The sequence below is a fragment of the Choristoneura fumiferana genome, chromosome 8 (assembly GCF_025370935.1).
Source record: "Choristoneura fumiferana chromosome 8, NRCan_CFum_1, whole genome shotgun sequence".
NCBI lineage: Eukaryota > Metazoa > Arthropoda > Insecta > Lepidoptera > Tortricidae > Choristoneura > Choristoneura fumiferana.
In genome coordinates, this window is record NC_133479.1 from 11,015,070 (window position 1) to 11,034,659 (window position 19,590).

The following is a 19,590-nucleotide window of genomic DNA, read 5'->3' on the forward strand; positions in this document are numbered from 1 at the left end:
GGAGTACCTACATTGAATATATGTGAACAGGTTGCATCATAGGATTGCCTTAGAGAACAAGATGAAAAAAAAAATTAAAACAATTATAATCACAATAAGAATTTCGAACAAACAAAGTAGGTTTCGCTAAAATTTACTTTGAAAGGCATGTGAAATTAACAGTAAAAAAACCTAACCTAAGAGTACCTACCGAATCTAAAAAATCCTGTATAGGTAGGCGCTGTAAAAACATTTATGGGCAGGCCATTTTTTGAAACTTAAATTTGGCAAATGTTAGTTTTTTTTTTTTGTAATTACATCTAGCAATTTATTAAATATATTCATATGTAATGTAAAAAAGCCGTGGTGGCCTAGTGGTTTGACCTATCGCCTCTCAAGCAGAGGGTCGTGGGTTCAAACCCCGGCTCGAACCTCTGAGTTTTTCAAAATTCATGTGCGGAATTACATTTGAAATTTACCATGAGCTTTTCGGTGAAAGAAAACATCGTGAGGAAACCTGCACATACCTGCGAAGCCTTTTGTTCTGAGAGGAGGCCTGTGCCCAGCAGTGGGACGTATATAGGCTGGGATGATGACGATGGATAATATGTAATGTAATTTACATTACATAACTATTTTTATCACTAAATGAACATAATAATTTATTACGATATTGCGAACGTACATTAATTCGTATACAACATGCGTCTAATATACAAAGATATGACAGCGGAAGTACGAGTATACCACTTTAAAAAAAATAGGCTTTCATGACTCTGTCTGCTTAATACCACTTATAATAATATAGCTCTAATACATTTTTTTCTGTTATAAATTCACTATCGAACTTTGAGGCTCTGCCTCACAGTGTAATGCCGTATTTTAAGATACATCTTAAAATGGAATGAGTTTATTCATTCATTCATGTGTTCATACTAGTAGTTTTAGTTACACCACACTTATTTCGCCAGACTATGACGTTTATTGGTGCCAGACTATGACGATTATTAGTTTATTTAATGTAACCATAGCATAGTAATTATGATTAGTTATTTGAAGTCTTTTTGTATTTTTTTCAACTCCAAATTTGTTACGTTTACGGTCATAACGTAAAGCCATATCGAAAATACAAACTGACACATGGATGCACAGAAAAACCAGAACAAAACACCAGCGCTGGGAATCGAACCCAGGTACTCAGCATTCCGTGCTGCGTGTCATACCCCTACACTACCACTGGACAGGAGTACAGACACGAATTTCTCCTATGCACACATATCTCAGGTTGCTTATTTCTACTTCGCTACTTAAGCATGGATGGAGATTAAATGAATAAGGTGTCACGTCTGACTGAAATGCTAGCTTGCCTGCAATTATCAAAATACTGTACCGCACACGATACACTAATAAGTAGATGATTTTTAAACTGTAAATATAAGTTTGGAATTGAAAATAATGAAAATGTAACAAGCTACTAACTTTGAATTTGTAAAGGTTTTCCTTTACTTGTACTGTAATCAGTGGCGTAGCTAGGTAACCTAGGGCCCTGGGGCAAATAAGTAAAGTTATTTAAAATCTTAGGTGGCATGTATTCCCACGTTCTTTTGACCATAAACATTTCTAGACTGCGGTAAGGCATACCTAGGCTAGTAAGCTAGGTTACGTAATTGTTTTGCCTACATTTAGTTTTTAATTGGTTTATTTTGTCATATTCATCGACAGGAATTGAACATACTTATCTTATTAATAACCTAACTATAAAAAAATCATTTTTAATACAAGCTTTTTTTGCTAACTGTACTTTTTGTTGAGTCTACTTGCATTGTCACCCAAAATACATTTGCATACCAAATTTCAAGTAGATGCTATTAACCGTTGAAGAGTTCCGTCCTGCGGAGACGATCCTGGCTGGACTTCCAGGATGTCACTACTAGATTATTGTATTGTCACGCGATTTACATAAGATTCTAAATTTCTAGTGAATCTGACTACCGGAAGTTGGTCAAATTTAACTTGCAAGATTTGATTACAGACAGACGATAGACAGACAGACAGACAACGGAGCAGGTGAAAGTAAATAAAAGCTTGTAAAAACATAGTCATATGGATAACTAAGTGATCCGGTAAGAATTAAAAATACGGTTTTCGAGAGTAAAGCAATTTGTATTCTTCTACAGAGGTCGGAAGGAAGTTTTTCAAGCTGGGCTTCAAGCAAAACGTAGCACTGCTGGGTTCAGAGTCTATTCCTGGGCTTTAGGTATTATATCAAAGAAAAAGTAATAGCATGCAATTAGAACATCATCCTTGTAGACCAGTCCCTCAGTTCTGTATTCGCCGTATATTTGTGGCACCGTGAATTTGCTGTTGTCGAAGTAAAAATCATGGATTTCGTATGTGCCCTGAAAATAAATCATAAGAACATTAAAAATAAAGTAACGCGGAGAAGAGAATTGGGTAGGTATGATGTCGTAGAAGAATGGTGTTTCATGGTCATAGATGTGTGCAGAAAATTAAGAAACAAACTGCAACTGTAATTTTGCACATTAAAGTATATGAAAGACTCAAAGGTGCGAGTCCAGGCTCGAACCATGATCCTGTGTTTTTTTATTCCTACCCCTAAAACTAAACACATACAATAAAAATCTATATATATATAATCTAATATACATATAGAAGAAAGAAGAAAGAAAGGTTCACCTAAAAACTAATTACTAAAACTATGTTACTTGGTGACCCGGCAGGATAACAAAAAGGGTTTTCGATGATATTTGGTACGTGGGGGTTTCGGGGATGAAAAATCGATCTAGCGTGATCTTATCTTTGGGAAAACGCTTATCATCGGGTTTTAGCCCGAGCAAAGCTCGGTCGCCCAGGTATATAACATTAGATTCTACAATACTTACTTCTGGTATAGGACAGTCGTCTCTGCCAGCTATATTCAGAATAATATCGAACAAGTCACCCAGCATGGTTTTCAGGACAGTACAGTACTTGTCTTTCATGTGAAACGAACCGGGCTTATACCCCCCTTCCTTCTTCGCACACGCATTCAACTCTAACTGAAAATATTTGTTTCCGTTCAGAATTAACCAAGTAATTAATATATTTTTTTAAATAGTTAGCTATACCTCAAAAAGAATTGAACAGAAACTTTATAATCAAAGGATCGCTTTGTTGTCCGTCCGTGTGCGTGCGCCGGTTACTACTATTTTCCTAGGAATAGGGTGATATGGATGCATGAAGTTAAAATAAATATATGTACAAAGTCCATGCGATTAAAACGAAAATTATGATAAAAAATGGGCAGTGTTCCGTACAGATTTGTAGATATGTTATATTGTTATCCCAAGCAAAGCGCAGTATGGGGTAATTTTGCAGTGATTACTGACAGACAGATAGACATGAAGATATAAAGACGCATAGATTTTCTGATTTTATAAATATTAAACGTTTTTATTATGACTACATAAAAATATACAAAAATAGCATAGACTTCTCATTGTTCTATGCGTGCTTATACCTATAATCTGTAGGTATTAACTGTTTCCTGTTTTTTTTTTCAAATTTTGGTCCTCGTTATTTCGCAGATAAGGGGAAGGCGTGGTAAATTTCGTTCTATTTCTTACTAAGTTATACTTTGGTAAACATTTTTAATTCTCTAATTTACCTCCATAAGTAGCCTCCATGTTTGATATTATCGCGTTAATTTTGATACTTACAACAATACTATCGTCGAGTGGGTAGGGTGTAGATATATCAATATCGAGAACGTTTGTTGTCCTGTTATATCTCTTCGTTACTACTTTGAAGCTTAATTCAGACGGTTCAGGTTCACAGACTCCAAATGATTTAAATATCAAATCGGCTGGCCCCTGCAGTGACAGTAATACTAAACTGTATTCAGGCGTAAAGCCGTGAACATAATAATGTCAATAAGTATTTTAATTAGGAGTTTTATATAATTCCATCAATTTTTTTTGTTAACACCTCACAATTTAACAGGGATAAATTATATAATAAACTAAAATACTTAGGACTACTTATGTACCTACCACTTTTATTAAGGTGATAAAAATATCCAATTTTGAATTTGAAAACTTACCAGCATACCTATACAGGAAAATAATCGAAAATAATCTATTATAAACAGGTATAACAATGATCGCAACATAATGCAAGTATAAAACTGATGTTAATGTTTCTATACTTTTATTACGACTATACTTAATGCGTGTGAAGAGCTGATACCATCGCTATTGCTGCTAACATGACTTTTCCGTTGGAATTTGTAATTATTACTTTTATCCGCCAATGTGATGTGTTGACAATATAATAGACTATCACAGTTAGAGCTTGTCCAGATGGTGCGATTTACGCGCGAATACACTCGCGCGTTTCGAATCGCGCGATCATGAGGTACTAGAGCTTCATACATTCCGTTCATGTGCACCCGCGCGCAAGTTTTTAAATGGAAACATATACGCGTATCTAATGTGTGAGAGCTTCTATTTAGTATCTCACAATAGGGATGTTGACACTACCAATCAATTGACGTACTTTTTATGAGCTGTCAGAATACAATTCTCCCATAGAGTCTGGAATATCAACTTATGACGTCACTTGTTTGCACACTCAATCAACTAACTATTTGTTTGTTTTAAAGCAACAAAACATCTAATTTTGCAGTTAATCGAAAATTAATCTGGTTTTCAGGGCTAAAATAAAGCGTTTTTTTTACTGGAGTCGTGTCTTCGAATTATTTTTGAATGGTGTCAACTCAACATCCCTATTGCACGGTTCGAAACGAGCATGTTCGCTAGCACGTAGGTAAGTCGCGCCACACTCGTACAGCAAGCCCTTTACAAAATTATCATGTGGCGTTAAATATAGACGCGACAGTGATCGAATGAGCATTGAAATAGGAAAAGTACTTGTCTATCTACATTAAAAGCACCGACCTACAGTCTGTTTATTCGGAATTCTATGTCACCATATTACCTTCACTCAAAAAAACTGCCAAAAGTCGTTCATACCGGGTGGTACCTGTAACAGGAGCAAAAAATTTAAACCCAGGTTCTGCTACTCAAATGAAACTACTTTAATTCTGCAACCTTCAAAAATTAAGTAATTTTATCTAGCTTTATGTTTATTCCAAACAAATTAAATGGTATTTTCAATGTACGGCATCCAATAGCCCAAATCACATCATCTGTCACGTAACAAAATGACGGATTTCGCAATACATTGCTTGTCCAATTAAACTTTAAACTATAATAAAAATCACAATACAAGTTATTTTCAAAAGTTGTAGAACTATTTAGCTCAAGACGAAGAGCGGTTTAATTTTTTGCTCCTGTTACGGGGCCCACCTTGTATAGACATATATTATACGAGAATATTATTTTTCTGTGTTGTTTTTCCACGCTCTCATGAAAGACTCAACATATGCTATTTATGTTCCTAAATCACATTATATATATATATAAATCCCGTAATTTTTGAACAATACACTGTTAATTTATCTTATAGCCAATTAGGAAATATTAAATGCAAGCGGAGTTCTTTGTTTTGGCATTAAGCTGATCCATAAGGCTATCGGCCCATCTAGAAATGTCGCGTTGTGAAATTAGGATTCATATCTTTTAATAGTCGCTCTTGAATGTGACATTAAAAGTTACACGGTTTAATCATTACCAAAACCAGCTTTCATGGAGAAAGAAAGAAAGAAAGAAAGAAAGAAAGAAAAGTTTATTTTGGCTCCAAAATGTACCACCTAAAACTAAGACTAGAACTAGCACTAAAACTATGTTACTAGGTGACACGGCAGGATACCAAAAAGGGTCTCCACTCAGCATGTGTTGCCGCACATTATGTGCAGTAACGCTGGTTTTCTGTGGAGCCCAAACGTTAAATAAACATATATGCATGAGCCAGTTCCTTTCAGATCAAAAGAAAAGTCTTTTTGAGATCAAAAGATTATTCAGATTGACTGCTTTTCCTAAATGGACGTTCCATTTAATGTTAGGTAGTATTTTTTATACTCGTAGCAGAACGTTCTTTGATTTACGCTTAGGTAGAATTCAACAAGATTAATTTTACGAAGAATATAATATAAATATGACACGAGCTAAAAACGCGAGCCACCTATGTGGCTAAAAAGCCATATATACCTACGTATATTTATTTTCCTAGTTCAATTACAACGAAGTACCTAAGTGTCATCCATCATAATTATTTAGTAAAATCTAGGAAAACAAAAAACGTGTGCACATAATAGGTGGAAAGGCGAAAAGTGATATATTTTTTTTTAATTCTAACTAGTTTTTGGCCGCGGCTTCGCTTGCGTTGAAAACCGGATAGCGCGTTAAAGCTTCCTATAAGCGTATAGATTTTGACTGCGGCTTTGAACTCATATTAGGTACGGTCAAGGACTTTAATTCATACTAATATTATAAATGCGAAAGTGTGTTTGTATGTTTGTGTGTTTGTCCATCTTTCATGCCGTAACGGAGCGACGGATTTTTGGCATAGAGATAGTTTATGGACCCGAGAGTGACATAGGCTACTTTTTATGGCGGAGCCGCGGGCAAAAGCTAGTATATTGTTATAGTTGTAACACGAACGACAGCGCATTTTTAAATGCACAAAGTGTTTTCTATTGAATCTTGATAAAAGTTTTATTATTTATGTACTCTAAAACATAAACACAATTCTACGGGAACCACGCCTTTAATAAAAGAATTGCCTATGTGTTAAGTTTATATAAGTTAATATCTGTTCCAAATTTCATGTGGTGTAATGTATAGGGGCAGACCTATAGACCGTTGGACTGATGATATACGAAGAGTAGCAGGAGAAACTTGGATGGAAACAGCAAGAGATAGAGGAAAGTGGAGACAATTGGAGGAGGCCTATACCCAAGATGGGGCCAAGACTTAATATTTTTTTTATATTAATTTAAAAACTTTTTGTATACCTACCTTTGAATTCTATTTTGTTACGTTTAAGATTAAGTCAAGGATCAATAAAGGCTTATTATTATTATTATTATTTTATTTCGAAGGATTGCTTTTTCTCAGCTCTAGGCTGGTATTAACTACATTTACGGGTTATCCACCAAGTAAATGTAGCAAGAGTTGTAATAAATATATTTTAAGAAGATTGCTGAGGGCTATTTTCAGGGTCTAGTTGCATGAACTTTCTCACTATTCTGCATGTATTAAGTATTGCGGCTTTTTGTAAAATTGTGTAAACGTGTGATTTTATGCCTAATAATTTTAAGCTATGGTGTAGGTGGTTTGGGATGACGCCTGTTGTAGATAGGACTATTGGAACTACGTACACTTTTTCCTGTCTCCATAGTCTAGCAACTTCGTCTTTTAGGTCTGCGTATTTTGTTATTTTTTCCGTGATGGTCTTTTGTAAATTGTGTGTGTTAGGGATTGAGATATCTATGAGGTATGTAGTTTTGTTTATTTTATCTATTAATGTGATGTCAGGTCTATTATAGTGGATAGTACGATCTGTGAGTATGGCGCGGTCGTAGTATAATTTGTGTGTTGTATTCTCAAGTACTACCTGTGGTGTGTATTTGTAGTACGGGGTGTGTGTGTCTTGTATAAGTTTATGTTTGTGTGCCAGGTTTTGATGGATGATGTTTGCGATTTGATTGTGTCTGTGTGTGTAGTCTGTTTGTGTTAGCGTTGTGCATGCTCCGGTTATGTGTTGTATGGTTTCAGATTGGTTATGACATCTGCGGCATTTGTCGTTTGTGAGTGTTGGATCTTTTATTATATATTTTCGGTAGTTTTTAGTATTTACGATTTGGTCCTGAATTGCAATAATGAAACCTTCAGTTTCTGGGAACAAACTGCCTATTTTTAGCCATGTGTTTGATGCAGGTGTGTCTATGTGTGTTTGTTCTAAGTCACGAGGATGTCGTCCATGAAGTACCTTTTTCTTCCAATTATTTATAAGTTCTGCTTGTGGGTCATTGCCGTTAATATTTTGCGTGTCAGGTGGTTCGTGTAGGTTTAGCGGAGTGTAGTTGTGGTCATTTTGGACAATTGTATTGTGTATATTGCTTGTACGTGATTTGGTGTGAAAATATGTTTGTAAGCTGTGTATTTGTTTTTTCCAGAGATAATGAATGTTTATCATGCCCCTACCTCCTTCCTGTCTCTTGATAGTCAGTCTTTCTATTGCAGATTTAGGGTGTAAATGGTTATGTTTTGTTAGTGTTGTGCGTGTAGTTCTTTCTATGGCTTCTATATCGGTCTTGGACCATTTTATAACTCCAAATGAGTATGTCAGGATGGGGATGGCGTAAGTGTTTATGGCTTTAATTAAATTTTTGCCAGATAATTGCGATTTGCATATTTTATTTAGGCGGTTTTTGTACTCAGTACTTAATGTATGTTTAGTTATAGTATGGTCCAAGCCCTTTAACTGTTTGTATCCGAGATATTTGTATAGGTCATTTGTTTCCATTGCTGTTATAGTATTATTGTCGTCTATTGTATAGTTACCTGGTTGTATCTTTCCTTTTACTATGTGTAGTGTTTTACATTTCTCTATGCCAAATTCCATGTTGATGTCGTTGCTGAATGTTGCTGTGATTTCTATTAATTTCTTCATGGCTTTGTCTGTCTTGGCGTATAATTTTATGTCGTCCATATAAATGAGGTGTGATATACGTGTATCTGTTGGAGTGTTCCTGAAGTTGTATCCAACTCGGCTGTTGTTCAGTAGATGTGATAAGGGGTTGAGGGCGAGACAAAACCACATGGGACTCAAGGAATCGCCTTGATAGATACCTTTCTTAATGGAGATGGTGCGCGTTGTTACTGTGTTATTACCAGCATTTAATTGAAGAGTAGTTTTCCATTGAATCATTATATTACGTAGAAAGTGAGTTATTTTTGGGTCTATCTTATATATCTCTAATATTTGTAGCAGCCAGGAATGGGGTACGCTATCAAAAGCTTTTTTGTAATCAATATATGTACAGTGTATGTTTCTATTTTTACTAGTCGCGTGTTTGTGGATGGTGGAGTCAATAATCAGCTGCTCCTTGCATCCCATGTGGCCTCGCCTGCATCCTTTTTGTTCCTCTGATATGATTTTGTTGTGTTCTATGTGACTATTGATTTTTCTAGTTATTGCTGATGTTAATATTTTATATATGGTGGGTAAGCATGTGATTGGTCTGTATTGTGATGGATGTGAGGAATGAGTTGTTTTGGGCAGCATATATGTTATACCGGTGGCTATAAATTCTGGTATGTTTTGTTTGCCTAATATTATTTCTGTTAAGTTTTTTGCTATGTGTTTGTGTAGTGATGTTAATTTTTTATACCAGTAGTTATGTATTTTGTCTATCCCAGGTGATTTCCAATTGTGTGGTTCGCTGTTATATTTGTTATGTCGGTTTCCGTGATCTCCTCAAATGTCATCTCTTCTATTGTATCCCATTTCTTTCTTTCTGTTTCTATCCAGTCTGCTTGGTCATTATGTTGTTTATTTTCTTCCCATATGCTACCCCAAAACGTCTCTAGTTGTGTCTGTGTTGGTATGGATGTGTCTGTGTGAATCTCTGTGTGTTGCGTGTGATTGTGTAGGTTCTTGTAAAATCCTTTTTCATTTGTTGCAAATAAAATATTGTCATTCTTTCGTTTTTGTGCTTTCATATACCTTCTAAGTCTATGTACCTTTAGTGCCAGTTTCTGTTTTAATGTATCTAAGTATTCTTCTGGTTTTCTGTTATCTGCTTCATGTCTAGTGTGTGTAATCCTGCTCCTAAATATCTCTTCTACTCTTTTCACTACTTTACGAGACCTATTATTATTTATATATTGGGTGAGTCTACCACAATCTGCCCTGAGTTGTTCAATATCTCTTTCTAGTCTAGCTTGCCATGGAGGTTTGTTAATGTTGTTTTTCTTACTGTGTAGTGTGTGTTCTGTTATCTTGTAGTTTAGCTCTTCGGAGATGACTACAGCGGTGCAGTAAATAAGGGTATGAATATCTATTAGTTGTGTGTCGTCAGAAAGAAATCTATTCAGTATGTCGCAGTTAAATAGATGCACTAACTGTGAGAGTGTGTTACTGTATTTTAACTTTGGTAATTTCGGTCTACTACATGGGTTCATTCCAGAGTATTTGGCTATTGCAGAGTGAAATTTATCAAGAATTACTTGAGTGTTCGGTTCAGTTATTGTGTCGGGGTTAACTAAAGCTCCTATATCATTTTCTACAGTTAATGTTATAGTCTCAGTCTGAGTGGACGAGTTGGACATGTGTGATTGTGTGTATAGTGTATGTGTGTGTTGTGAGTGTTGTTGTGCATCATTTTCGGTATGATCGTGCGATGGTATGAAAGCCGTTGAATCATGTTCGAGATCTACATTATTTAACTGTTTCTGTACTTCGTTTTTCAATTGGGTTAGTTCTTGGTCACTTAAATATTTATTTCTAATAATGACCCGTCTTTGATCGGATACACGTTGTTCGCTAACTTTAACAGTGGGATATTGTTGTTGGAAAAGTTCATGTAACTGTTTTCTGTAAGTGGTCATGTCTGTCTCTAATTTAGTGATATAGTAGTAGGTGCGCATGATGAATAGGTTAACATCTTTGGTCCAACTCATGCGCACCCTAGGTTTCCCAGCCTTAGTGGACGCAGGCAAAAAGGCATTCGCCTTCTGCGCAACATCTAAGACGGGCGTGGGTGCTCTGCGAGAGCCCACGGAGGATATTGGTGATGGAATATAAGATGCTGTTGATGGACTGTATGGCTCTACTGCTGAGTTTGAACTTATATCGTCACTGTCGGTCAGTCTGTCATCTGTCTGGTCTGGTACTGAATCATATTCTGCAACAGTTCTCAACTGGGCAGAATTTTGCGATACGGTGTCCCCCCCAGAATACGTGGGACTGCCTGAGCTAACAAGCTCAGGGCGGGATTCTCCGTCGCGGTTAGCTTCGGTACCCGCCTGGGGTAGATATCTACCGTTTCTTAGACGCATCGCATTTTTTTTTACTATAGCTCCGTTAGCCATTGGTAAGTTGTAGCTAAATAAATAGCTGCCAATGTCCGCCCCTCACGTGATCACAGATGTTCGGATCGGACGTGGAGTTAGGTTTGTGAGGGGCTTATTATTATTATTATTATTATTATTATTAATGTATATACTTTATATTATATAAGAAATTAAATATCTACTCGCATGTATACTTAGACTAATTACGCGTGAGCAACTCAGTCTTTCGCTAATCGAGGCCACGCAAAATCCTTAAAATTAGGATTAAGGACTCTCTAATGATTGTAAAATGCTTTTTGTTCTTTTGCTTGAAATAAACAGCTTAAATTTTAATTTTTTTTTTTATTGCCTTGAAACGCCCCGGTAATAGTTGACAAGTTCCTGACGCAAGTTGCGGGCTCGTTTCGTCATCCCGGAATGTAGCGCCCGCGCAGGCTTTCAAATATTATCTCGTTTCATAAATCAATGTTAATGTTTCCTATTTCCATTGTTTTGCAGTAGTAAAAATTGTTGGATCCGGCGCTGCAGACAAAAAATGTTTACTGGAGGCCGCATGTAGAGGACGTTATAGAGTCAAAATATAGTCACTACCTTTAAAAAAACCGAACTCTTAAAAGTTCGTAAAGTATCTAGAAATCTTAGTAAAGGAACTTTACATAATGAACTTAAGGATTAGTATAGTTTCTACATATTGCTCTTAGATACAAGCTTTTTACAAAGCAGTGACGTATTTGTAACTGTTACCTTGGATAAGACAAAATATTCGATTTCAGTAACAAAAAAACTATATGGAACAAAACTTCGTGATCACCTTATTGTAATTTATCAAATTAAATAAGTTTTTGGTAAAAATTTCATTTTTAATACAAGATTTTTTGCTGACTATACTTTTTGTCGACTTTACTTGCATTTTCATCTAAACTAAATTTGCATACCAATGGACCCTGGACCAAAAGGATGAAAAATGTGGTTTCAGTTAAATATCCAGAGATTTTGATATGTTATAGATTTCAAAGTCCTGAACAAAGGTAACCCGTTGAAGAGTTCCGTCTTGCGGAGACGATCCTGGCTGGACCCAGGATGTCTCTACCAGATTATTATATTTTATTATCACGCCATTTACATAAATATGCCAAATTTCAAGTCAATCCGACTACTGAAAGTTGGTCGAAAGTCGAATTTAAAAGTAAAAGTTGGTTTTATAGACCTATCCAACGATACGAACGGCTGGATGAGAAAAAAAATCACCCCCACATTACGTCTATGGGAGGTACGCTTTTATTGTACAATTTGGTTGGCATAGTTTACATATATATCCGTGCAAAATTACAGCTTTCTAGCATTGATGGTCCCCGAGCAAAGCCACGGACGGACGGACAGACAGACAGACAGACATGGCAAAACTATAAGGGTTCCGTTTTTGCCATTTTGGCTCCAGAACCCTAAAAACCGGTAAAATATGAGACGGACTCGTGCACCGAGTGTTCCACAAAATAACAAACAATCATATTGACTATGTTCATGAAGTACAGCCGCTTACAGATATATAGAAATAAAGTTTATTTTTTTCCCTGAGATTGACACATGATACTTACCCACGTAATAATATCCCACTAATGCTTTCCTGTGGGATACTTTATCTTCAAACAAAAATAATGAGCACAGCGCCGTCCAAAAACGTCGAATGAATCTCCTCGGCTCTCAATCTCAAGACGACGTGTTAAATTTGTCAACAATCAATCGATGGCGTTTGGCGAGCGAATGTTATTTAGTTAATTTCAATAGCTAATACTATTAAGCTTGTAATTTACTATGCAATTGGGCCCGGTCAAACTTAGATTCTAAGTATGTATGTAAACTCTTAATTGTACAAGAATAGAGAAACAAACACAATTAAAAATAAATATTTCTCGTGAGGTTATTTCTAAGGCGGACGAAGCCGCAGGTTAAAACTTGTTTAATATATTGTATTAATGTTAGCCTTAAGAATCTTTTACTGTCTAAACAAACCATCTATCGTTCTGTTTGATGTTGAATAGAGTGCTGTAGGTGGGCGTTGCAACAATAAGGAATGTGTGCTATTGTGGTGAACTAGAGTGTTCTGATACCACTGAGCGCACGTCGGAAACCGCTTCTAGTCTCAGGGTGCATTGCCGGTAATGGCGGTGACCAGTAGCAAAACTTTTTATTGTACTAAGTTGAAATACAGATAGGTTATAAACAGAAAAATACGAAGTATAAAGGCAGATTTATCCCTGGAGGGATCGCTGCCAGTCAACCTTTGAGTGGTAGAGACTGTGTGAGAGGTTTAGGTTTTTCTGTGGGTAGTAGACCTTGTGCAAGGTTCGTCGTACAGAATGTTAGAAGAATATATAGAAATGTAACGCGAACGCGTTTATACGCGACCGTGTTAATGGCGCTCCCTCTCTCCCGTGTTTGTGGGGTTTAGCCCTGTGATTTTCCTCTATTTTGGTTTTTTGGCAGTTGATTGGTCAGGGACAGACCCTGTCCTCCTTTCTCTGCGATCTTCTCTTGCCTATGCGCCTGAGATTTTCCTCTATAGAGTCCTTCCATCCACCGCTTCCTCGGTCTTCCTCTGGGCTTTTTTTGTTGCGAGATTCACGCGGAAATTGCCCTAACAGGATATTGTCCATCCTGCTTATACCTAAATCTTTGCGCCTTGCAGTATCCGATCATTTCTTTATGAATCAGTGCTAAGAAGCATAGCTCATGATTCAGTCTGGCGCCATCATCAGCTTCTCGCGCTGGTCTGAAAGTTCTTCTTAAATGGCTAAGTGTAAGTGTAAACGGCTAAGATGTAATATATTAATTTTCCCAGCTTTAAGTGACTATGCGAGCCTGTCTCTCTGGGTGTATTAGTATATCCAAATCGCCTTTTGGTTTTTGAAAAAAATAAACATTGAGCTATTTTAAGAATCATATGAGGTAATTAACGTATGATAAATAAGAGCCACAACGAAGCGGCTTTTGCTAACAGTGACACCACACCCAAAGCTGTACGCTACCTATCGTCCGAGTATCTTTTGAAACTGTAGTCTGTTGCTATAAACAGATCGGAAATGAGTTCATGACGTCAGAGTATTATAATGTCATTTATGTTCAACCATGTGGTATTAAAACGAGCTTAAAACTTAAGTTCATGTCTAAATATAAAAGTTTTTAGTGACAAAAATGTTCTCTACTTAAAAGACTTTTGGTAGAATACTGCGAATCAATGGATTCGCCATGAGTTAAAATTTAACTTTTGATTTGAAGTCAAGTTGAGTTTGTTATACCTACTTATTAATCGTAGGTAGGTAAATTACGTGCTGTTATATTATGTATATTTACATATGTTAATTCGAGTAGCATCCGATAGTTCTATAGCCAAGTATACAGCCATGTTGAATCTAAAAACTTTTGCGTTGAGTTCATGTTTCAACGCAATATTTTAAAATCATCTATCAAGCGATGTTTATGGTTACATTTATTTAATAAATGGCTGTCAATTAATTATCTTTCCGCTATCCCCCATTAGGTTGCAGCACGTAAAGTAATCCCAACAATATAACATTCTCATACAGTTCTACTTATGCTACCTACCGTTTCAGAAGTTATTAGGTACTTATTCAAATAAAAGCTATGACCGATAATTACCCCAGATTTCAAAGTGAATATGGATGCTCATCTAAACATTTCCGGCTACACTGCTTACGGTACAAACCAGGACCTATGATATTTCCTCTTATTTTTTCTATTTCATGTGATCCATGTAAGACAGTGGATAATTTTAGTCGATTTTATTGGCAGTGTTACATAAAATGGATTACGTGTCGCAAAACTACACCACTCGTTCTCGTATGCTGTATTTCTATTTCGTTTACTATCAAAATAAATGTTTTTGTGTTACATAAAAAATGTTTTTCCAATTGAGTGAGACATAAATAAGTCACGTTTGGCATTTGGAATCACGTGTGACTTCCAGAATTGCCTACTGAAATGTGAGTGATGACCTGATGACATGCAATTATTTTGTTTTGAAATCCAGTGAAGGATGAACTGCAGTCTTCAGTGTACTCATAGGAACAATAAGTAAGTATACACTTACATGTTGCCCTGAATAAGTACCTACCCAATGTCTTAAAATGTTTTTTATAGACTTACGATTGTTAGTTATTTTATTAATTGTAGCCCTGGACAAATCATTTAGTATTTGTGGTAGATAGTAGGACCAGGTCTTGCCTTTTTAGGGTTCCGGAGCCAAAATGGCAAAAACGGAACCCTTATAGTTTCGCCATGTCTGTCTGTTTGTCAGTCTGTCTGTCTGTCTGTCTGTCTGTCTGTCAGTCTGTCTGTCTGGCTGTCTGTCTGTCCGTCCGCGGCTTTGCTCAGAGACTATCAATGCTAGAAAGCTGTTTGCACGGATATATGAGTAAACTATGCCGACAAAATGGTACAGTTAAAAGTTCAAAAAAAAATTTTTTTAGGGTACTTCCCATAGACGTAAAATGGGGGTGATTTTTATTTTCTCATCTAACCCTATAGTGTGGGGTATTGTTGGATAGGTCTTTAAAAACCATTAGGGGTTAGCTATGACAATTCCGATTCAGTGATTTGTTTGCAAAATATTCAACTTTAAAGTGCAAATTTTCATTAAAATCGAGCGTCCCCCCTCAAAAATCTAAACCGGTGGGTGGAAAATTTTGAAAAAATTCAAGGTCAATAAGATTCAGGATGGTAGTAAGTAATCAAACTTTTAAGGAAAACTATAACGGCTAAGTTTGCTTGAGAATTATTAGTAGTTTATGAGTAAATAGTAGCCTAAGGTATAAAATATACCTAAACTTGGAAGATTCCGTATAAAATACGAAATCCATAGAAAAATATTACTTAATTTTTTCGTAATGGCTACGGAACCCTATTTTGGGCGTGTCCGACATGCTCTTGGCCGGTTTTTTTTTACCTTTCTTGGTTTTGCCTTATATGTTTTGATCTAATATCATACATTTTAACTAATTTGTTTATTTTAAAAGGAAATGTGGGCCACGTTTAATTGGTATACAACTTCACTGAGAGCGGGCAAAGGTGACGAAATCAATGAACATAATGACATGTACAATCACATATAAATGTTTATGTGTTGTGTATGTATCTGTATGTAACACATACCTACGCATAAATTACCTGTTCAACACACATAATTACACATAATTTTAAGACGTTATTTATTTATTGTGTAGGTGCTTAAAATGGCGTCTATTCACCCCATCTTTCCATGTGAATTACTTAAATCAAGTAAAACTGTATAAATATCTTAAGGCTAGCTATATGGTATTGCAGGTACGCAGGTGGACTAAATAAAATATTAAGTACTAGCCGTTACCCGCGACTCTGTCCGCGCAAAATTCGTTCATCGCTATCATTCTATTTGTATACCAAACTATTTGTATACCGAATTCCATCTAAATCGGTTCAGTGGTTTAGACGTGATGAGGTATTAAACAAACGAACAAATAAACAGACTTACAAACATACGCATTTATAATATTAGTAGGATAGGATGTAATATTCGAGGGTAAAAAATAAATAATTATTTTGCCTTTGGAGATTAAACATAAAAGAATTAAATCTGTAGATTGACATTATACTTTAGATTTTAGATTTAATCACAGTATTCAGTATTTTGTCGAGGCAGTCGTAAGAGACAGTGACATCAGACCAGTAATCTTAGTCGAAACGAACCAGAATCAGATTACTTCGACAACTTTACCTACTTACTGGATCAAGGCAAGCACGGTGCGGTATGAGAACCAGTCAATGTAAATTATCTGGACCGCTATTTAGTGCATAGATGTCGTGTATAATTGCGTTTAATACAATGCAAAACATATAAAACATACTACTTATCATTTCGTTATCGATATTATTGCATTTTACAGATCCACTTCTAGAAAAAACACTTAAGAATCGTTATGTAACTTGGAGAATAAGTAGGTACCTACCTAGTCAGTGGGTACTCAGCGTTATACATGTACACAGCGTTATACATTATGACTAATTAAAGATTAGGCCGTTTTAACGCTATTAACCAATTTGCGGAGCAGATTACCGTCCTTAGTTTAACCAGGTTGATCATATTCAACTACAGAGTCAGTTTGAGTCATTATTATGCCGGAGGTATTCCTTGGGATTGTTATTACTTGGGACTATTATTGGTTGGGATATAATTTTCAGGAATGTATTTTGTATGTATGTAGGTACTTAACATATGTATATGTGTAAGTTATTATTTTAATTTATTAGGTAGGTTTTATTATTCTTCAGGAATGGATTTCCGTTTAAGTTAATAATAGTATATTACTGCAGAGGCCATGAAGTAAGGGATTGATGGACGAAATAAAACGAGTCCAGCAATCCCTGTTCTGGCCGAGGTTTGTATAGTGCTTTTCTCAAACAATGTGAGGAAATATTTCATCCATCCATCGCATCGCATCACATCGCATGGCATCGCATCGCATCGCATCGCTTCGCATCGCATCGCATCGCTTCGCATCGCTTCGCATCGCTTCGCATCGCTTCGCATCGCTTCGCATCGCTTCGCATCGCTTCGCATCGCTTCGCATCGCTTCGCATCGCTTCGCATCGCTTCGCATCGCTTCGCATCGCTTCGCATCGCTTCGCATCGCTTCGCATCGCTTCGCATCGCTTCGCATCGCTTCGCATCGCTTCGCATCGCTTCGCATCGCTTCGCATCGCTTCGCATCGCTTCGCATCGCTTCGCATCGCTTCGCATCGCTTCGCATCGCTTCGCATCGCTTCGCATCGCTTCGCATCGCTCGCATCGCATCGCATCGCTTCGCATCGCTTCGCATCGCTTCGCATCGCATCGCATCGCTTCGCATCGCATCGCATCGCTCGCATCGCTTCGCTTCGCATCGCTTCGCATCGCTTCGCATCGCTTCGCATCGCTTCGCATCGCTTCGCATCGCTTCGCATCGCTTCGCATCGCATCGCATCGCTTCGCATCGCATCGCTTCGCATCGCTTCGCATCGCTTCGCATCGCTTCGCATCGCATCGCAGTGGTGGTTGGCTGTTCGTAATTTTTCCTTTGTCAGTTTAATGTTAGTAAGCAAATTTAAAAAGTTAGAGCAGCGGACAATAATGGATTTTCATACATACTTCATGGCCTAGGCCAAGAAGTTATGAACTTCATGTCTCCGTTTCGTGACATTAACGCATACATTTCCGAGCATGTTTGAGAAATAGTAGATTATTGTCGTGGCCTGGAAGTAGGCAATTGCTGGCTGAGTATGAGTATTAAACGGACGAGCTTGCGAGTCCGTTTAACTAATACGAAGCCAGCAATTGCTATTCCAGCCGAGACTAATATAAAGCTTTTCTCAAAAATGTTGAATAATTCTGAAATAGAATAAACTTTTTCTCAAAATATACCTATTATAAAATTTAATTTTATTCCAATGTTTTTCTTATGCTTTCCCGCCTTTTTTCATTAAAAATAAACTGCAGGTGTATTTTTCCACCGAAAACACCACAAGCTATTTCAGACCCAATAGAAAAAGTCCGGAGTTCCAACAAAATATCTGATACCGGCCATTATTAGACTTGGCTGTATACGACTTGTGCTAACATTTCCATGGCCTTTTTAACTTTAAAAAAAAAATGTGACTGATTGCAGGCGCGCTAATTCATTATTGTTGAGCTAGCGCGCCTGCAATCGTTTTAACTTTTTAATTTTTCGCTGACCATAAACTATGCACTTCACCTTCTGATATGTAAAGAATAATGTCAACTTTTACGGACATTTTTGAGAAAATATTATTATAGCCGTTCTTCTAGTTTTAAAACCGGCTGCTCATATTAAAATCCAAATATGTATCAATGCTAATTGAATATGATTTATATTTTATGGCCCGAGAAGCAAACGTTTTAGACAAACTACCTATACAAGTTGATTAACATTTTACCGAGATGATTCTAAAAGCCACTTGCTCCTTATTTATGAAATATTCGTTCAGCGTAGAAATATGGTGATCCTGATGTAAATATGGCAAAAAGCGGAAACGTTGTAACCGCCAGAATGTAAACTACACCAGAGCCAAAAAACTTTTCGATTTTAAGAAAAAAGTCGTAACTTCTTCATTTACCAACGGAAACACTGGAAATTTGAAATAAATACATAACTTACAGATTACTTTCAATTCCCATTCTCAAAACTTAATAAAAATCACTAGTTTTCCTTTTAGTGTCGCTTACGCCAATGGCACTTTTATTTTCGTTACGATAAAACACTGTAAATGAAAAAGGTAATGTATGGAAATTGTACGACCAGTAAGAATTCCATAAAGCATAAATAATGTAACCAGTTGCATACTTATTTCAACAGGGAAATGGTTATGACATGAATGCCATCACATTCGAACTGACTGAAATGTGTTAAGTGCCAAAAAAACACATTGGTGAAAAGCGACGCCACATCAAAACTCACTATAACGTCTTCCGGTCGATCGATGCTACGTGTTTCACGAATATTATAATATATTTTTATGT

At 36.6% G+C, this 19,590-nt stretch overlaps 1 protein-coding gene across 2 annotated transcripts; it reads right to left on the reverse strand.

Annotated features, from left to right (window-relative positions):
- Positions 1 to 2,098: 2,098 nt before the first annotated feature.
- On the reverse strand, positions 2,099 to 4,187 carry LOC141430489 (uncharacterized). Of its 2 annotated transcripts, XM_074091208.1 has the most exons (4): positions 4,082 to 4,187; positions 3,699 to 3,851; positions 2,883 to 3,038; positions 2,100 to 2,378 (listed from the first exon to the last, which is right to left on the reverse strand). In XM_074091208.1, exons 1-4 carry the CDS (start codon positions 4,148 to 4,150, stop codon positions 2,220 to 2,222), a joined length of 537 nt encoding a protein of 178 aa, XP_073947309.1. In that variant the 5' UTR covers positions 4,151 to 4,187; the 3' UTR covers positions 2,100 to 2,219. The 2 variants fall into 2 exon arrangements, with proteins under 2 accessions (XP_073947310.1, XP_073947309.1); XM_074091209.1 differs by lacking the exon at positions 3,699 to 3,851 and having other exon boundaries at positions 2,099 to 2,378.
- Between the last annotated feature and the right edge of the window lie 15,403 nt (positions 4,188 to 19,590).

Bases quoted from the DNA above. Each gene is read 5' to 3' on its own strand.
- LOC141430489 (XM_074091208.1), bottom strand. From the start codon at position 4,150: ATGTTGCGATCATTGTTATACCTGTTTATAATAGATTATTTTCGATTA. The intron at 3,852-4,081 runs GTAAGTTTTCAA...CTGTCACTGCAG, and splicing joins TTTCCTGTATAGGTATGCTG to GGGCCAGCCGATTTGATATT. The intron at 2,379-2,882 runs GTAAGTATTGTA...ATTTATTTTCAG, and splicing joins ACGACTGTCCTATACCAGAA to GGCACATACGAAATCCATGA.